Here is a 17,438-nt window from a genome sequence, read left to right as displayed (position 1 = left end):
ACTGTGCTTTGGGGTAAAGGCATCCTTTCCCCAAGTGTGCCTTTATTTTAGCAAACTAATCACCTCTTGTAACGAAAAACAGTCTCCCAAAACAAAGAACTCCCGTTGATAACCCTTGAGGCTTGACATTATGTTGGAGGTAATCACCGGGCATCAGTTTTCAATCAAGTGTTTACCGACCTCGGTTTTGTTTTTGTTTGCTACCAATATTTAGGATAGTCTGGCTTTCCAATGGTCTAGTTTGGTTTTTGATTGACCTTACTGTTTACCTTTTTTCGTCAACACTTGAGTGTCAGCAATTTAAGGCTACTGCGCCTTATTCGCCGAGTGCGTTATCTGCAGGAAATTACAGTAAAACCTCAAATCTTACAATGTTACCCGTTTAAAAAAATTTGTTTTACCCCATTTCGATTCAGAATCTCAATTGATTTTGTTCTTTTCTCCTTGCAGGATATTGTGATTTTGATTTTGATCTGTGTACATTCACTCAGTCCGCGTCTGATCAGCTTGATTGGGATCGTGACTATGGTGACAACGTCGCCCCCGGCAACGGTCCATCTGAGGATCATACCACGGGAACTGGTCTTGGTAAGTGGAGTCAAATTGAAAAAAAAACCAAACAGTTTTGGTTGTGAAGCCAAGGACTCTCGTTAAGCAAATTGGGCCCTAGTTGTGAGCCTACAATTCTCAGAACAGCCAACTTAATCACTGTACTAGCCGAGAACCCAATGGAAAGATGACAAAGAAGGAAGTTTCAGTTTTAGATTTGGGAGGAAAACCCCCAGAGAATTATTCCAGGGAAAACCCACGCAGTCGGGGACTGAAAACCTTATCCACATAATGGAAGGCGAGGAAAGATTGCAACTTGCCAACTCGACCGTCCATGCAATCTTATTTCTGTATTTATTTAAAATGACAAACCCATGTATTCCAATATCCGAAATCGTCGAATGCTTTTGGATGTTCATAGATTTTGCACTGGAAGGTATAAAAGCATTTTACACCAGTTTAAGTTTTTTCCACTTTTATTCATTGATACAAGCTGGACATGAGCTAGTATTTCATTGGAACTTTCAATGTTTATAATCTTTTTTACTACAGGTTACTTTATATATGTTGACCCTTCAAAATCCCACACTGCGACCAGTAAGGCAGTACTTAACAGCCCAACATACGACGCTTCAGCAGTAGGTGATTGCATCAGGTTCTGGTATTACCTGACCGGTAGCAAGGATGGTCAGATCCAAGTGGTCCAGACGGGCAGCGGACCAGTCTGGACGAAGACCGGTGACCAGGGTGACTTCTGGAGACTTGGGTATACGACAGTGAAATCAGCAACATCAAAGATACAGGTCAGTACTTTATAGTTTGTTGTTCTTGTTGTTTAGATTATCATCCCGCCAATGGAACTTGGCAAAGATTGAGATGTGCAATCTTTCGTTCTGTCTTTTTTGTTGATATCCATGTTTCTGCCCCATAGATCATCAAACACACACTGATCAACACAGCCCACAATTGTTTCATTTTTTGTTTGTTTGTTTGTTTGTTTGTTTGTTTAGATGATCTTCCCATCAAGGGAACTCGGCAAAGCTCCCACAAGGGGTTATAAACACCAAGCTGGCAACAACCAACCTCTCTCAAACGAAATCTCTCAGAACCAAATCTCTCTCAGCTAACCAATTTTACACCTTTGAATTTCTAACATTGGTTAGAATTGCAAAAACAAGAAATTGTGATTCAGCCACTAATATTATTATTATTCTCCTGCCCGTCTAGTTTTCCATCGAAGGAATGCCTGGAAAAGGAAGTACCGGCGTTGTCGCTGTAGATGACTTGGAAGTCGCTATGGAGCCTTGTCCACCAGCGGGTATGTAATGCCTGGCAATATTAATAATAGTAATAATAATAATAATAATGGAAACCTTTAGAGCCCTGGTATCCGCCGCAAGCGGCGCTCATGGCGCTACATGTACTCTACAATAAACAACCAACAAGCAATGAGAGTAGCATCACATATTTCATCATCATCATCATCATAGCCGTCCTCCCGAGGTAGATCCCGGAGATGGCTTCCCAACTATGAGTCTCCATAGGTCTCTGTTCCTTGCTACATGTAGGTGTCCTACTGCTGCCACAGATGGTATGTCAGCCTCTTCACAGAAATGCTTGATGTCTTCCAGCCATCACATATTTACATAATAATAGTGTTTGAAGCTTTGCATGTTGTGGAAATTAAGAATTACATGTAACTATAACTAGCCAACTTGTTGGTACAACCATATGTAAAATCTCTTTTGAAGAAGTGCTCGCTTTGAAAAGAGCCACTGTGGTCTACGGACATTTTGAACAGTTTTCTCTGCTCATGAGCCTGGTTTTCAAAACATGGGGACCCACCGAAACTCCTCCCATAAAGAGATTCACAAATGGTTGTGCCTGCATGGTCACTTGATGTACTTACTTACCAACAAAGCTGCCTTAACCTTTGAAAATATCAACTCTGATTGGTCAACTGATAATCACATGATTGACCCTTTAACCTTTAACCAATCAGGATCTTGCGACTTTGAGAAGGGTCTATGCAGCTGGTTGAACCAAGATGGTACGGATGATTTTGATTGGTCGAGAACAAACGGCAAGACACCCAGTACCACTACAGGACCCTCTACTGATCACACAACAGGAACTGCTGCAGGTACTTTTTGTTTTTAGTATGTGTGTATTCAGAACAAAATTTGACCTATCATAGAGAATGTGTATTAAGACTTGTATACTCAGTGCTTTCCCGAGTTATGTGAGAAAAAATCCACAGTCAAATCACTTGGTTGATATCCAAACCCTCAACCTTTGCATATCTACGGTAAAAAAGAAAAAGATGATTTTCTTGCCATTTTTGCTGCTGGGAGATAAACCACCCGAGACTGGTGCTGTCTCTATTCTGATTTAATAGTTGAGAAGTTTTTCTTTGCAAAGCTGCAGTCTAACCACTGGACCACAGTGACTCGTATGGTATGTAAAGCAGCAAATTGTTAAGCGAAATTTTACCCCTTTGAGAAAGGCTCTGCTAGGTTTGGAACATGTTCATAAAATTCCGAGATAAAAAATTGTGTAACTTTGTATTTTTGGCAGGTTTCTATTTGTTCATCGAAGCGTCTGATCATTACAAGGACAACAAAGCAAACCTGATCAGCGAACATTTCGATCCGACGGATAAAGCCTGCTTCCAATTCTGGTATCACATGTTTGGAAAAGGTAGGTCAAACCTATACAAATTATAACTAGTTCTTAAAAGCACATTTGACCTGGTCATTGGGCCAGTTAAAAATAGTAAACGTTGGTGTTTGCCCATGGTCTCATCCTCAAAATTATACCCCGCCTGAATCATGGTTACTGCTCCCACCACAGCCAATTTATCCAGTATGGTAATTACTCAAAATAGGCAAAAGCATAACAACTTACCGGATAAGAGCAACCGAGAGCTGTTGATAGTATACTACATTTTAAGAAACGACTCACTCTGAAGGAATGTAGTTTTATTTTGTCACTAAAATGTTTGAATCTGAAAGCATACAAATTTGCGCAACAAAGGTGTTTTTTCTTTCTTGATTTTCTTGTAACCATGATGACCAATTGAACTCGATGTTTCTCAGATTTGTTATTTTATGTATTTGTTGGGATTCACCAAATGAGAATAATTACCAAATGTGTTCAGTGCCTTTAATTTCTTCTCTCTCATTCTACAGGTATCGGAGAGCTGGGTGTTTACCTCTGGAACACGGTGGCCGACTTCGGTGTCGAGAAACTCACAATCAGTGGTAACCAAGGCGATGAATGGCACACGGCCCAGGTGGACATAGCCAGTAAACAGGTCTTCTATTTAATGATCAGTGGCGTGATTGGTCAGAACTACTCCAGCGATGTCGCTTTGGACGATCTCCTGCTGCTGCCGGGAGAGCAGTGTGTCAGTAAGTTATGGGCTCAGTTTTAATCAAATGTGTTTACCGGTATCACAAATATTATACTGACTGTAGTACAAGAGAAATGTTGTCCGAGCGATTTTTCATGAAGGACTTGGAATATCAACTCCAAACATGGTTTGTGGATCGGTCGTTTGTTTTTCTATTTCCTACATCAAATGTCAAGGTTATTATGGCTAAAACAAAAGTCAGGTTGTCAAAGTGATAAATCAAGAATGAGATTAAAAGAACACGTTGCCTTGGATCGGTCGAGTTGGTCTTTGAAAAGCGTTCTGTAACCGTTTGTTATAAAATCGATATGGTTAGAAAGATGTTGTAAAAGTAGAATACAATGGTCTACACAAATATGCCTCGAAATTGCGTGGTTTTCGTTTTACCTCGTCGACAAACACGGTCGGCCATTTATGGGAGTCAAAAATTTGACTCCCATAAATGGCCGACCGTGTTATTTCGCGACGTACAATGAAAACCGTGCAATTTTGAGTGATACTTGTGTGGATCATTATATTCTACTTTTAAACTATCTTTCTAACCATATGCATTTCATTACAAACGGTTTCAAACGCTTTTCATAGACCAACTCGTCCGATCCAAGGCAACGTGTTCCTTTAATCTCAGCGGGGTATTCTTGTTCTCCTTATAGCCCCTTACCAAAACAGGCTCGTAGCCTTGTTTGGGGTGAACTTGCATAAAAATAAAAAAAATTCTCCCAAAACTCCACTTTATTCCTAAGGTTCTATCTTGTAAGCCATAACACATCAAATTAATTTGTTTTCATTCTGTTGCCTAGGAAACCATCTTAACTGCACATTTGAGAGTGACTTGTGTAGCTACATTCAGGTGCCTTCTCCAGATGATGATTTTGATTGGACGAGACAGTCTGGGGCAACCGGGAGTTACGACACTGGACCGGGTTATGATCACACCTTCGGTGATGCAACAGGTATTTAATAATAATAATAATAATAATAATAATAATAATAATAATAATAATAATAATAATAATAATAATAATAATAATAATAATAATAATAATAATAATAATAATAATAATAATAATAATAATAATAATAATAATAATAATAATAATAATAATAATAATAATAATAATAATAATAATAATAATAATAATAATAATAATAATAATAATAATAATAATAATAATAATAATAATACAAGGTATTTATAAAGCGCTCTAACTAACAGGGGAAAGTACCACAGCGCTGTACACACAAAATAAACAAAAAGCAAAGAATAAATAAAAGCAAGCAAATCAGTTGAACAAGTGGGTTTTGAGAGATTTCTTGAAGGCTGCTAGTGAGCTAGAGTGGCGGATGCTGTGAGGTAAACCTTGTAACTGCGGTCTTATGTTTGCTACATGTATGTTCCAACACCCTCATGTTCCAACAACCCTATGTTCAGACATCACTATGTTCTGACAAGCCTATTTTCTGACAGCCCTATGTTCTGACAAGCCTATTTTCTGACAACCCTATGTTCTGACAAGCCTATTTTCTGACAACCCATGTTCTGACAAGCCTATTTTCTGACAACCCGTGTTCTGACAAGCCTATTTTCTGACAACCCATGTTCTGACAAGCCTATTTTCTGACAACCCTATGTTCTGACAAGCCTATTTTCTGACAACCCTATCTTCCATCAACCCTATTCGGACAAGCCTATTTTCTGAAATTGCTATGTTCTGAAACATGTTTGTTCCGAAAACTCTACACTGTATGTTCTGACAGCCCTTTGTTCTGCAACCATAAGAATTTTTGAGATTGCACAAGAATTTTTTTCTTAAAACAGGGGTTTCTCTCATGTAAAGAAAAACATTTTTAGCAGTGTATCACTGAAGTGCTTAAACAATAAATATTTTCTTCAGGTTACTACTTATACTTGGAGACAAGCTATGCAGGGAAGGACCACAAAGCTCAACTGATGTCAGCCGTCAACGAACCCACGACAAACACCGGAGGCCAGATGTGTCTGACCTTCTGGTACCACATGTATGGCTTATCCATCAATCGACTCAATGTGTACCTCAGACAAGGGCAGAAGGACACGCTGATATGGACACGGTATAAGACGCAGGGAAATCTATGGTTGAAAGCACAGTATAACGTCCAGTCGATCAAGTCGTGGCAGGTATGTCTTTGAAAAATAGCATGGGGATAATTTCATAGCGCTTCTTAAAGGCAGTGGATACTATTGGTAATTATTACTCAAAATAATTGTTAGCATAAAACTTCACTTGGTGACGAGTAATAGGGAGAGGTTGATAGTATAAAACATTGTGAGAAACGGCTCCCTCTGAAGTGACATAGTTTTCAAAAAAGAAGTAATTTTCCACGAATTTGATTTCGGGACCTCAAATTTAGAATTTGAGGTACCAAAATCAACCAATACAACTTTGTGTGACAAGGGTGTTTTTTTCTTTCATTATTATCTCGCAACTTCAACGACCAATTGAGCTCAAATTTTCACAGGTTTGTTATTTTATGCATATGTTGAGATACACCAAGTGAGAGGACGGGTCTTTGACAATTACCAATAGTGTCAAGGGTCTTTAATCTCAAGATTTCTTTAAAGGATTTGTTTATTCGTTTTTGTTTGTTTGTGGTTTGCTCAATTTCACTCGACTTCACCGCATGAAATGGAATAGACTGAGTTTCACATTTTGTGAGTATATTCCGTGACGATGCATTCATATGCATCTATCCAATATTTTTACAATCTCAAGTCATAGTACTTATGTTTCAGGTTACTTGTAATATAGTTTGTGTATGATACTATATAATATGAATTGATATACTTGTATATTTGTAGGTTATATGGGAAGGTATTGCTGGCACTTCATATACTGGTGATATAGCTCTTGATGATATCTTAATATACTATGGGGCGTGTCCACCAACAAGTAAGTCGTTTATGTTTTAAACTGTTTAAACAAATATTTAGATTACTTTTATTTCAGAGTCTAAAGCAAAATCCAAAAAGTTTTATTGGAAAAAGTTTGTATAGGCCCAATCTGGTGTTATTTGAAAGCTCGTGTTCTATCTATGGTTGATAAGAAAAAAAAGCTCAGTTTCAACAGTTTAACATCTGTGGTCGCTTTCACAAAGATAGTTTGAACTTAGAACTAGTCCTAGCAGTTATTAAAAATCTACAAGTAAAGCCCGGTTCATACTTCCTGCGAATGCGAATGCGAAGCGAATTTGACGTAAATTGGACGTCACAACCCTCCTTTCGCAGCGATATTCGCAAGTGAGTTGAACAAAATTGAACTGCTGCGAATTATTCGTTGCGAATTTGTGACGTCAACATTCGTATCGCATTTGCATTTGCAGGAAGTATGAACCGGGCTTAAGGACGAGTAACTCATCATAACTCGAAATAGGACTAGTATTAACTCTTTGTGAAATCCACCACAGTTCTGCTAGCTACTTTTCAGTAATGATTTCGCTCTTTAAATCTTATCCTTTGCTTCTTTTTCTTTGAGCAATTAAATGTTTGTCTGAATTTTTGCAGAGGATTGTGAGTTTGAAACTGGGATGTGTTCGTGGACTCAAGATTCCAGAGATGATTTTGATTGGTTGCTTGCTAGCGGGGACCAGCCGTACGGTACTCAACCATACTTGGATCACACTACGGGAACCAGTGCAGGTAATTTCGGCTTCCTCTAGTTGTTACTCACACTCACTCACTCACTCACTCGGTCGCCCACAGGTGAGCTCGAGTATGGCTTGCCCAAGTAATTGGGTCTTGCAAGAAGGTGGCCAGTTCGTCTGTTGATTCTACACCGGTGTTCTTTTGCGGCACCCTGGTGCAAGACATTTTCGATGTTCCTCGTCTCCTGTGTCCGTGTTAGATTATACAGTGTCTTCAAATAATCTTAAGACATGCAGACAACAAAGGCATTTGTCAAAGACAAGTGTCTGCAGATTGTGTGACCCAACATTTGCAGAAAGTAACACACCTGTGAAAGTTTAGGTGCAATCAAATTCAGAAGAATATTGTGAAAAATCACACTCTATTTTTGTACTGATTTCAAAAATAAAGTTTTGGACTTGAATTAAATTCAACTAATAGTTTTACTTATTACTCAAATTCACTTTTAAAAATCGCAAGAAAGTGAAAGATTTTTTTTCTTTCTTTTGCGATGGTGGTGGGGGGGGGGGGGCAAAAAAACTATTTTCCCTTGGTCTTTATCAACAATTTATGACATTTTTTTCCGCAATGTATTACTTATTCTTTAAGCCTTCGAAAAAGACTTGAAACGTAAGGCTCGAAATGTCAGGCCATTAACTAACTTTTTCATTTATTTTCTTCAGGAAAATACGCCTTGGTAACGATGGTCAAACCCATAACCCAGGGTGACAAAGCACGCCTTCTCAGTCCTCAGTACTCGGACACAACGGGAGAGTGCGTCCGCTTCTGGTTTCATATGTTTGGCAAAGATGTTGGTACCCTGCGTGTCATGGCACACGATATGCACACAGATAAGGACGGCAATCCAACATGGGAGCAGGCTGGTGAGTATAAGTAGAAAAAGTTTGTCTGGATGATTACCAGCTAAAAATGAATATTTAACTCAGCTGATCTTGGGTTCTAGTCCCTCAAGAGTATGATGCATTTGATTTTTGGGGTCTTGGGTTCAAATGACATCGGAGTAGAACGCCGTTGATTTTGGGGGGTCTGGGTTCAAATCTCACTAAAGTAGGGTGCTGTGGTTTGGAGGGGGGGGGGTCTTGGGTAAGATTCCAATTGGAGAAGGGTGCCATTGATTTGGGGTGTCGTAAGTTCAAGTTCTGCCGAAGTAAGAGTGCCTTGGATTTTTGGGGGTCTTGAGTCCCAATCCTACTGGAGGAGTGTGCTGTTAATTTTGTGGGCTTTGGGTTCAAATCCTACCAGAATAAGATGCCCTTTGTTTCATGGTCTTGGGTTCAAATCGCACCGGAGCAGAATGTCGTTCAATCTTTGTTCTGTAGGACTCCGGAGGTACTGGGTATCTTGTCGCAGTGCTTATCACAAACCGGTGTCAAATAAATAATAAATATTAGTATAAATGGTGTTTGAAGCTTTGCATTGTGAGAATAAGAGTAACTATAAAAATACAATTTGGATGGTAAACTTGCGGGTACAACCACGAGTAAAATCTCTTTTTGAAGGAGTGTTGGCTCTGAAAAGAGCCGGTTTGGTCTCCACGTTTCGAACAGTATACTCTGCTAGTTTCTCCTGAAGACGAGCAGAGTATACTGTTTGAAACGTCAAAACCAAACCGGCTCTTTTCAGAGCCACCACTCCTTCAAAAGAGATTTTACTCATGGTTGTACCCGCAAGTTTACTATTCATATTTATATTAATAGTTACTCTTAAATATTAGTATTATTACAATTGATTTATTCATTTCTTTTTATTTTGTTCCCAGGTCACCAAGAGAACATCTGGAGGTACGGTCAAGCTACTGTGTTTGCCGGTCATCCCTTCAAGGTTGTCTTTGAAGCCGAGGCTGGAACTAACTCTAAATCAGACATCGCTATCGATGATGTGAGCATCGTCGGAGGAAAATGCGCACGACAGGGTAAGAGAAGGTTTCTTGATCTGCTCTTCTTTATCGAAACATGTTTATTGAATTGTGCCGTGATTATGAAAGGTATTCTTACATTCGTCCTTAAAGTGGGGTTCAAAGGTCAAATTCAGTTTTGTGATCCGCTCATTTTTTTTTTCCAATAGAAAGAGTCTTGATGAAAATGGAGTACAAATTGAAAACCTCCAGCCTCATGTTAAGCAGTGAAATGTCGCTGTGTTTGGTACCCTACTAGTGCAGTTTGTTTGACAAACTGAAAAACATTTGATTGTGTAGTATTTCAAATATGGTCTGTAAAGTTTTGTACAGGGAATTTTTAGTTCATTCCTGAATTCGGTTGAAATTCAAACAATATGGCGTTAAGTATGACCTTTTGTCTGGCTAAATAAATACATCTTTTGAATGTCCTCTGCCATCCTATTAATTCTTGTCAATTCTGGTATCTTATAGGTATAAAGTTTACTAAGTTATAATATATGCTTAACGGCACAAGAACCATGACCGGAACCCAAACTCACTATTTTATCGTTTACCATCGGCAGGTTTCTGTGACTTTGAGCACGATCTTTGTGGCTGGGATAACGTCGACACCGAGTCTCTGGACTGGCTTCTATCAAGAGGATCAACTCCAAGCAGCTACACTGGACCGTCAGTGGATCATACAACCAACTCTATATATGGTAAGGATAGTCACCAAATGACAATGACATGGGACAATGACATTTACTTTTAGAAATGTTGCTTCCGATCATTGGCTTATTTCTTCCATGTAGCAGCTTCACTGGACCGAGAGTGGATCATACAACCAACTCTATGATAAGTGGCTCAATAACAACATGTAGCAGCTTCACTGGACCGAGAGTGGAGAATACAATAAACTGACAAGTGACAATGACAATATTGTCACCAAATGACAATGACATTTGACAATGACATCTACTTTTATAATTGTTATTTACAGCTTCAATTTATTGGAGCATAAATTATAAGAACAATAAAAGTGTACGAGATTGCAGGATGAAGCCACTAGGAGTATGTTTTTTTTTACTGCTGTGTCTGAGTGAAAGTGAAAAGTTGTGAAAGTGAAAAGTTGTGAGTCCAAATATGTTTTTAAAAGTTGTGAGTTTTAAGGTTTGAGTTTTGAGTTGTGAGTCTTTTCTTCCTCTGGGTTACTACATCTTTGTTGAGATGAGTACAGCATTCTATGGTCAGAAGGCGTGGCTTGTGAGTGAGTACCTCAAAACCACCAAGGGATCATGTCTCATCTTCAGACTTAAGTTTTGAGTCATGAGTTTTAAGGCTTGAGTTTTCAGTTGTGAGTCTTTTCTTCCTCTAGGTTACTACATCTTTGTTGAGATGAGTACAGCATTTTATGGTCAGAAGGCGTGGCTCGTCAGTGAGTACCTCAAAGCCACCAAGGGATCTTGCCTCATCTTCTGGTTTCACATGCTCGGAGCTCGTAAGTTTGTCAATCTTTTCTTAATTTGTTTACCCTTGAAGACTTTGAAGAATTAACTATCAATAAATAGTAAACCGATTTTGATGTTTCGAACAGTATACTCTGCTCGTCTTCAGGGGAATGCTTGGGGGATGCATATTTGGCTGGAAGTATCCAAGTTGAGAACTTTGAATTTCACTTTGTGAATAGGCAGTAGTTTCACACTTAAGTTGAGACTTGCAGTAGCACCATGTGTTGAAGTAGCACCATGTGTAAATCACTTTTGAGTGGTTCGTAGAAGAAATGATGGTTGAAGAGTCTCAATCAGTCTCAATAAGTATGCACTGATCTTCTTTCTCCTGAAGATGATCAGAGCCACTTGATATTATTAAAATGATAAGTTGGCAACCACCTTTTCTTCTCAGAGAGTAGAAACCTCACCTAGTTATACTCCCACCGTGCAAAGTTTCAAATCCTTCATTATATCCTTATAACAATTATGCTTTCAGTAAAAAAACTCTCACTTATTTTCTGTGGGGGGGGGGGGCGTGGTGGGGCGGGTCATCACCAAAGTATGGCCTGATCTTTAAATGTGAAAATAATGTTTTTGTTTTCCTTTTAGATATTGGAGACCTGAAAGTCCTTTATCTGGATGACGCTGGGTTTACAACCACCCAGTTGACAATCACTGGTGACCAAGGTGACAAGTGGCGTCAGGGTCAACTGGAGATGATCAATGACAAAGACTATCAGGTATGACACTTGGTCTCAAATGAGGTCACATTATCAGTAGCGTTTGTGAAGTTGTTAAAGATCTTTCTTATGATGTAAAGATTGAAAAAAAATCAATCAGGAGGTCAAATTTTGTCGCATTTTGTGTAGCACTTGTTAAGTATTTGGGCAACTTTCTGTTGATTTTTTTAGTATGAACAATCAATGTATGATATTGTTTGAAGTAACTTCATGTAATGATAATCTTTAAGTTGAGTTAGGGTGGTTCCGAAAGGAACCCTAGGTTTCAACCTGACATTTCGATCAGTATGCATTCTCCAGAAAACGATCAGTGCATACTGATTGACAAGCATCAAATCCTACCTAACCAATGTATGGTTCAGAATTTGACACGTATCCAAATTTGCTTGTCTCATTTTGGGAGGTGGGAGGTCTTTTCAGTATAGACCTTATGCACATGACGTCATTTCAGGAGGGCGCCCTCACCTAGAGGTCAAAAGGAGGTTGTTCATTGGCCATTACTGTGCGCCGCGCGTACAAATCTGTGTGTCTTGATTGTTTCGTCACCGTTTTTCCTCTAAGATGGCGGCCGGATGACGTCAATGCATAAGGTCTATTTGACTCTAAATTATGTTAGCAACCTATTTGGGTGAAATTACCGCTTGTATTTTAACACTCATAATAACAATTTTGAACCTTTTGATTTGTTGTTTCAGATCATCTTTGAAGCGACGTACAACGGTTGGCAGGGTGATATTGCTCTTGATGATATTGATATAGAGCCTGTTTCATGCTTCGATGGACTCCCTCCACCCTCAACAGTTGCTCCATGTAAGCTCCTCCCCCCCTCTCTCTGTCTCTCTCTAAGCCTCGTTCTTCAGACAGTTGACCTTCATTCATGACATCTGGGCCCAATTTCATGGCTCTGCTTACCGCCCAATTATAATAATAATAGTAATAATAACCAGTTTTTATATAGCGCTTTTCACACCCGGAGGGCGTCTCAAAGTGCTTCCAACATGATTACTCCTGGTCACTGGGCCTTAACTCATTCCTTAAACCCTGGTGGAGAGTATGTAGCCTGTGCGCAATGTATGCGCTACTCGACTGAATCAATCACAAGACCCATCTCTGCCATCACAGGTACCCATTTACCCCTTGGTGGAGAGAGGCAATTATAGTTAAGAGTCTTGCTCAGGGACAAATTATGCACTTGCGGTTACAATTCTTTGCTTACTGCGCAAGTGCCAAGTTTCTGTGTATGCTGTGTTGGTGACATATGTCTAGGAATGCGGAGTACGCACTCGCTCAGACAAAAATTCTCTGCCAACCAGTGAAACATTCTGTTGTTTAAGATTGTATGCTTCACGCTTGAGAGTGGTCGAACAATAATGTTTATGTTTATGTCAAAAATAATTTGAAGTTATAAACCGTACGTGAGACAGACTGGGTAGATTTATAAAGTAAGTTTTGGGGTGAAAAGAAAGAAAGAAACATTTGATAATGAGAAGTTTGAATTTGTATTGTTTCAGTGATGGACTGCACATTTGAGACGGATCTCTGTGGCTTTGTGCAGATGAGCGATGATAACATGGATTGGACGAGACACATTGGAACTACCTCAAGCGACTACACAGGCCCGGCTCACGACCACACTACAGGATCAGGTAATACAAGTTTTTCACTTACCCAAAATCATACCTGAGGCTGTATCACAAAGCTGTTTAGCATGAAATATTGCTTAGAAAAATATATTTGCTAAGGGAAAAGTTATTGGGGCACCTGTTGCAACAATGTAAACTTCATAGAATGTTGGCTGGTAACCTGTTTTCGCTAAGCAAGATTTCCTGTGCTTAGCAGATTGTTATGCTTACAGACTTTTTGAAATTGGGCCCTAGTAACAAGGAGGACAGTTCCATACTCTTCGTTATTAGTAATAATTTTTAGTACATGTATGAGACGTATTCCTTTATATAGCACCATGTGATGGTTTTACAAGGAGCAGTCGTCGCAGCAATTAATTTTCACTAAAACTAGTTTGTACCTGATGTTTTTTTCCCTTCAGGTTACTACATCTATCTTGAGACATCATACCCAAACTACAAAGGTGACAAAGCTCGCATCCTAGCCCCCGGTCAGAACCCGACGGAGGGCCGCTGTCTTCAATTCTGGTATCACATGTACGGACCAAACGTCGATCGCTTAAACGTCTACTTACGAGACGACCAGAATAAGGACAATTTGATCTTCACAAAGTATGGCTCGCAGGGTAACCAGTGGATACGTGGACAGAAGGAGATTAAATCGGATACGTTGTGGTCGGTAAGTTGCAAAGTTGATTTTAATTTGGTGGAATAAACTTTCACAATGGCGAGCAGTACTGTCACTCCTCTAATGGCTGTATCAAAGCGCTCGGTATTTTTTCCTGCAAGGTATGTTCCCTTGTTGGGAAGGTCATCTAATCAAACAAACAAGGGTGTAGTTTTCTAACAAATATGGGTGTAGTTTTCTCATTAATTAAAGCCATTGGACCCTTTCGGTTCAGAAGAAAAATTAAAAGTTCACAGATTTACACATAACTTACAGGGTTTACAGAAGGCAATGGTGAAAGACTTCTCTTGAAATATTATTCCATGAAATGCTTTACTTTTTGAGAAAACAGCAAAACAATATAAATTCTCGTTAACGAGAATTACGCATTTATTTTAAACACATGTCATGACTCGGCGAAACGCGCGGAAACAAGGGTGGGTTTTTCTGTTGTTTTCTCCTGACTCCGATGACCGATTGAGCCTAAATTTTCACAGGTTTGTTATTTGATGTAGAAGTTGTGGTACACAAAGTGTGGGCCTTGGACATCACTGTTTACCGAAAGGGTCCAATGGCTTTAATACTCAGTAATTCTAGTAGTTTATTTATGATTGTGTGTTATTAAAAACAATTTTGTATTGCATATATTCAAAATGAATTTCCTCCATGAATTGAATTGACCAATAAAAATTGAATTGAAACAAACAATGTACCAAAAACTTTCCATTGTCATACACATTTTAATCACTTTTATCATTAATCTTTTGTATTCAGGTTGTCTTTGAGTCTGTGGTTGGATCAAGCTACTATGGAGACATAGCCCTCGATGATATATCGCTGGACACTAAACCATGTCAAGATTCAAGTAAGTCTCTCTAGAAATATCAGAATAATAATAAGGAAATAAAAGAGTGGTGTCTCTTTCTTGATTGTTTGTTTAAAACCAGAAGGGTTGTTATTATTATTATTATTATTTATTCAACCAATACAAACAAACCAAAATACAATAGCACAAGGCAGAACATTTTAACGGAAAAACAGTTATAAAAAAGCAAGAAATAAGGGAAATAAATACTAAATTAAATAAATTAAATTAATTAAATAAATTATTTGAATAAGAAATCAAAACAAAAACAAAAAATAAACACTGTAAGAGGGCGGCTTGTCATATAGCCTCTGATTGGCACCCCCAAACAAAAACTGCTAATAAAGGGCTGGACAGCTCAGTTAGTGGAACGTCGGTACGTTAATCCGAAGGTTGTTGATTCAAGTCCCGCTCCTGTTAATTTTTGTTTGTTCAATCCAAACTTGTTTAATAAAAGCCTCTTACTTAGCACATAAAGAGAACAATAACGTATACAATGAGAGAGAGATACAATTACAAATAAGCTGCTTCAAACAAATGAGCTTTACCTGAGACTTAAAACATTGTAAAGAACTAGCCTGGCGAATATGCACAGGAAGACTATTCCAAAGAAACGGTGCGGTATATGAAAATGATCTGTGGCCATAAAAAAATGGAAGAAGCTAAATTGAAAGCAATGACTGTTAAGATGATAGATAAAATATTTGTTTACGCTTTTTCTTTGCAGCCGTGTGTGACTTTGAGATTGACTGGTGTGGTTGGACACACGACCCGACGGGAGATTTTGAATGGAAACGTGACTTTGGTGGTACACCCTCGTATGGTACTGGACCAACAAAAGATCATTCAACTGGAACTAACCTTGGTAAGTCATATCATCATTGGGTAATTTTTGTCAATTTTTGAAGATAGCCTTGTGATTGGAGGGGAGTTAATATACCTCAAATTTGCTTTCTCTCAGCATAATGCAAAAACAAAAGATAATGGCCTGACGTTTCGACCCGACCCGACTCGACGTTTCACATTTTTTTTCATATTTCTCATTTAAAGCAATCGCACAACATCGGTAAACAGTATTGTCCAAAGGCCCACACTTCGTGTATCACAACTTTTTCTCGATATCGAGAATTGATAATTGATTTAATGTTTTCTCAAAAAGTAAAGCATTTCATGGAATAATTTTTCAAGAGAAGTCTTTCACCATTACCTTCTGTAAACCCTGTAAGTTATTTGTAAATCTGTGAACTTTAAATTTTTGTTTTGTTCAGATAGTGTCTAATGGCTTTAATTTGTCTTTTTTTTATTGTTAGGATACTATGCCTTCATTGAGACGTCCTCACCACGAGTAAAAGGCGACGTTGCCCGTATCTTCAGCCCGGTCTTCGACGATACCTACGGAGAATGTCTGCACATGTGGTACCACATGAACGGTCAAACCATCGGACAGCTCAGCGTCTACGGCTATGATACTGTGACTCAAATCAAGACGCCAGCTCTCTTCTCACTCTCAGGTGTGTTGTCATGGAAACTTTATTTTGTTTGGGATTTTTTGCAATTTTATGCTCGCTACAACCCTTTAAAGATTGTCGCCAATCACTGTGTAATTCCTTCATGAAAATGCCTCTTAATAAAACAACTCAATTTTAACAAAACTTGCCAGCACCCAAAATCTCAAGAACTCTCAAAATCCCTGAGTTTAATTGTAAATCTGAAAGAATGAAAAACAGTTTGTTGCCTTACCTTTTCCATATATAACAATAGTTGATTTTGCTCTTTTATGCACTTCATTTATGCCTAATAAAATGTAATTTCCTTGTGCAATTCTAAAAAGTTTTCCGCCGAACCTGAGACTAGTAGACACTCTCTCCAGCTTCCAAACTCACTTGAAAACTAACTTGAAAACTCACCTTAGTCTTGGCTTTAAGTACCACCAAAGGGAGAGTTCCTTTTTTTATACACCAGGAGTGTCTTTCTGACAGACATGGCGCACAACCGATGAAAAAGACCAAGAAACTTAAAGTAGTGTTGCATCTAAGATACTGCATATTTCAAATAGCACCTTTACTATAAACTTAATTGTCTTTCTGTTTTAACTTCATTGTATTTAATGTTTGATACAGGGGACCAGCGTAATGAATGGCGTTTCATACAGCTAACCTTCAAGGCAGCGCATGATTACCAGATCATCGTGGAGGGTGTCTGTGGCGCAGACTACCGAGGAGATATCGCTATTGATGACGTCTTGTTGACCACTGGTTCCTGTCCTAAAGCTGGTAAGTTTGGCTTTAAAGGATCGTGGTATTTTTTGTAACACAAAGAACAATCAGATTTACATGCTGAGACAAAAATTACTTTTGTGCCTTGTTTAACTCAATTCTCAAAAACTACAGCACCTCAGCAAGTAATATTTTAAGGGAAGCTTTCTACCATCATTATCTTCAAAGCATGTAAATTTTTGGACATTGTGTTACAAAAAGTACCCAGACCCTTAAAGGAAGGTATGCATTTCAATAGTTGACAAAATTCTGA

General features: G+C 38.7%; 1 protein-coding gene across 1 annotated transcript in view; it reads left to right on the top strand.

Moving 5' to 3' along the window:
- Positions 1 to 17,438, top strand: part of LOC139942556 (MAM and LDL-receptor class A domain-containing protein 1-like) — a 112,769-nt gene that overhangs the window by 10,229 nt on the left and 85,102 nt on the right. Inside the window, exons 15-36 of the mRNA XM_071939397.1 lie at positions 451 to 588; positions 1,102 to 1,352; positions 1,777 to 1,867; positions 2,552 to 2,692; positions 3,127 to 3,249; positions 3,741 to 3,962; positions 4,765 to 4,917; positions 5,860 to 6,122; positions 6,804 to 6,894; positions 7,506 to 7,640; positions 8,309 to 8,509; positions 9,406 to 9,558; positions 10,107 to 10,244; positions 10,901 to 11,023; positions 11,625 to 11,755; positions 12,451 to 12,565; positions 13,267 to 13,401; positions 13,800 to 14,056; positions 14,819 to 14,909; positions 15,637 to 15,774; positions 16,220 to 16,420; positions 17,030 to 17,182. Of these exons, the coding sequence (XP_071795498.1) occupies positions 451 to 588; positions 1,102 to 1,352; positions 1,777 to 1,867; positions 2,552 to 2,692; positions 3,127 to 3,249; positions 3,741 to 3,962; positions 4,765 to 4,917; positions 5,860 to 6,122; positions 6,804 to 6,894; positions 7,506 to 7,640; positions 8,309 to 8,509; positions 9,406 to 9,558; positions 10,107 to 10,244; positions 10,901 to 11,023; positions 11,625 to 11,755; positions 12,451 to 12,565; positions 13,267 to 13,401; positions 13,800 to 14,056; positions 14,819 to 14,909; positions 15,637 to 15,774; positions 16,220 to 16,420; positions 17,030 to 17,182 (3,444 nt within the window). The remainder of the gene's footprint in view (positions 1 to 450; positions 589 to 1,101; positions 1,353 to 1,776; positions 1,868 to 2,551; positions 2,693 to 3,126; positions 3,250 to 3,740; positions 3,963 to 4,764; positions 4,918 to 5,859; positions 6,123 to 6,803; positions 6,895 to 7,505; positions 7,641 to 8,308; positions 8,510 to 9,405; positions 9,559 to 10,106; positions 10,245 to 10,900; positions 11,024 to 11,624; positions 11,756 to 12,450; positions 12,566 to 13,266; positions 13,402 to 13,799; positions 14,057 to 14,818; positions 14,910 to 15,636; positions 15,775 to 16,219; positions 16,421 to 17,029; positions 17,183 to 17,438) is intronic.

Source organism: Asterias amurensis, chromosome 10 (assembly GCF_032118995.1).
Source record: "Asterias amurensis chromosome 10, ASM3211899v1".
Taxonomy (NCBI): domain Eukaryota; kingdom Metazoa; phylum Echinodermata; class Asteroidea; order Forcipulatida; family Asteriidae; genus Asterias; species Asterias amurensis.
This window is presented reverse-complemented; position numbering and strand designations above follow the sequence as displayed.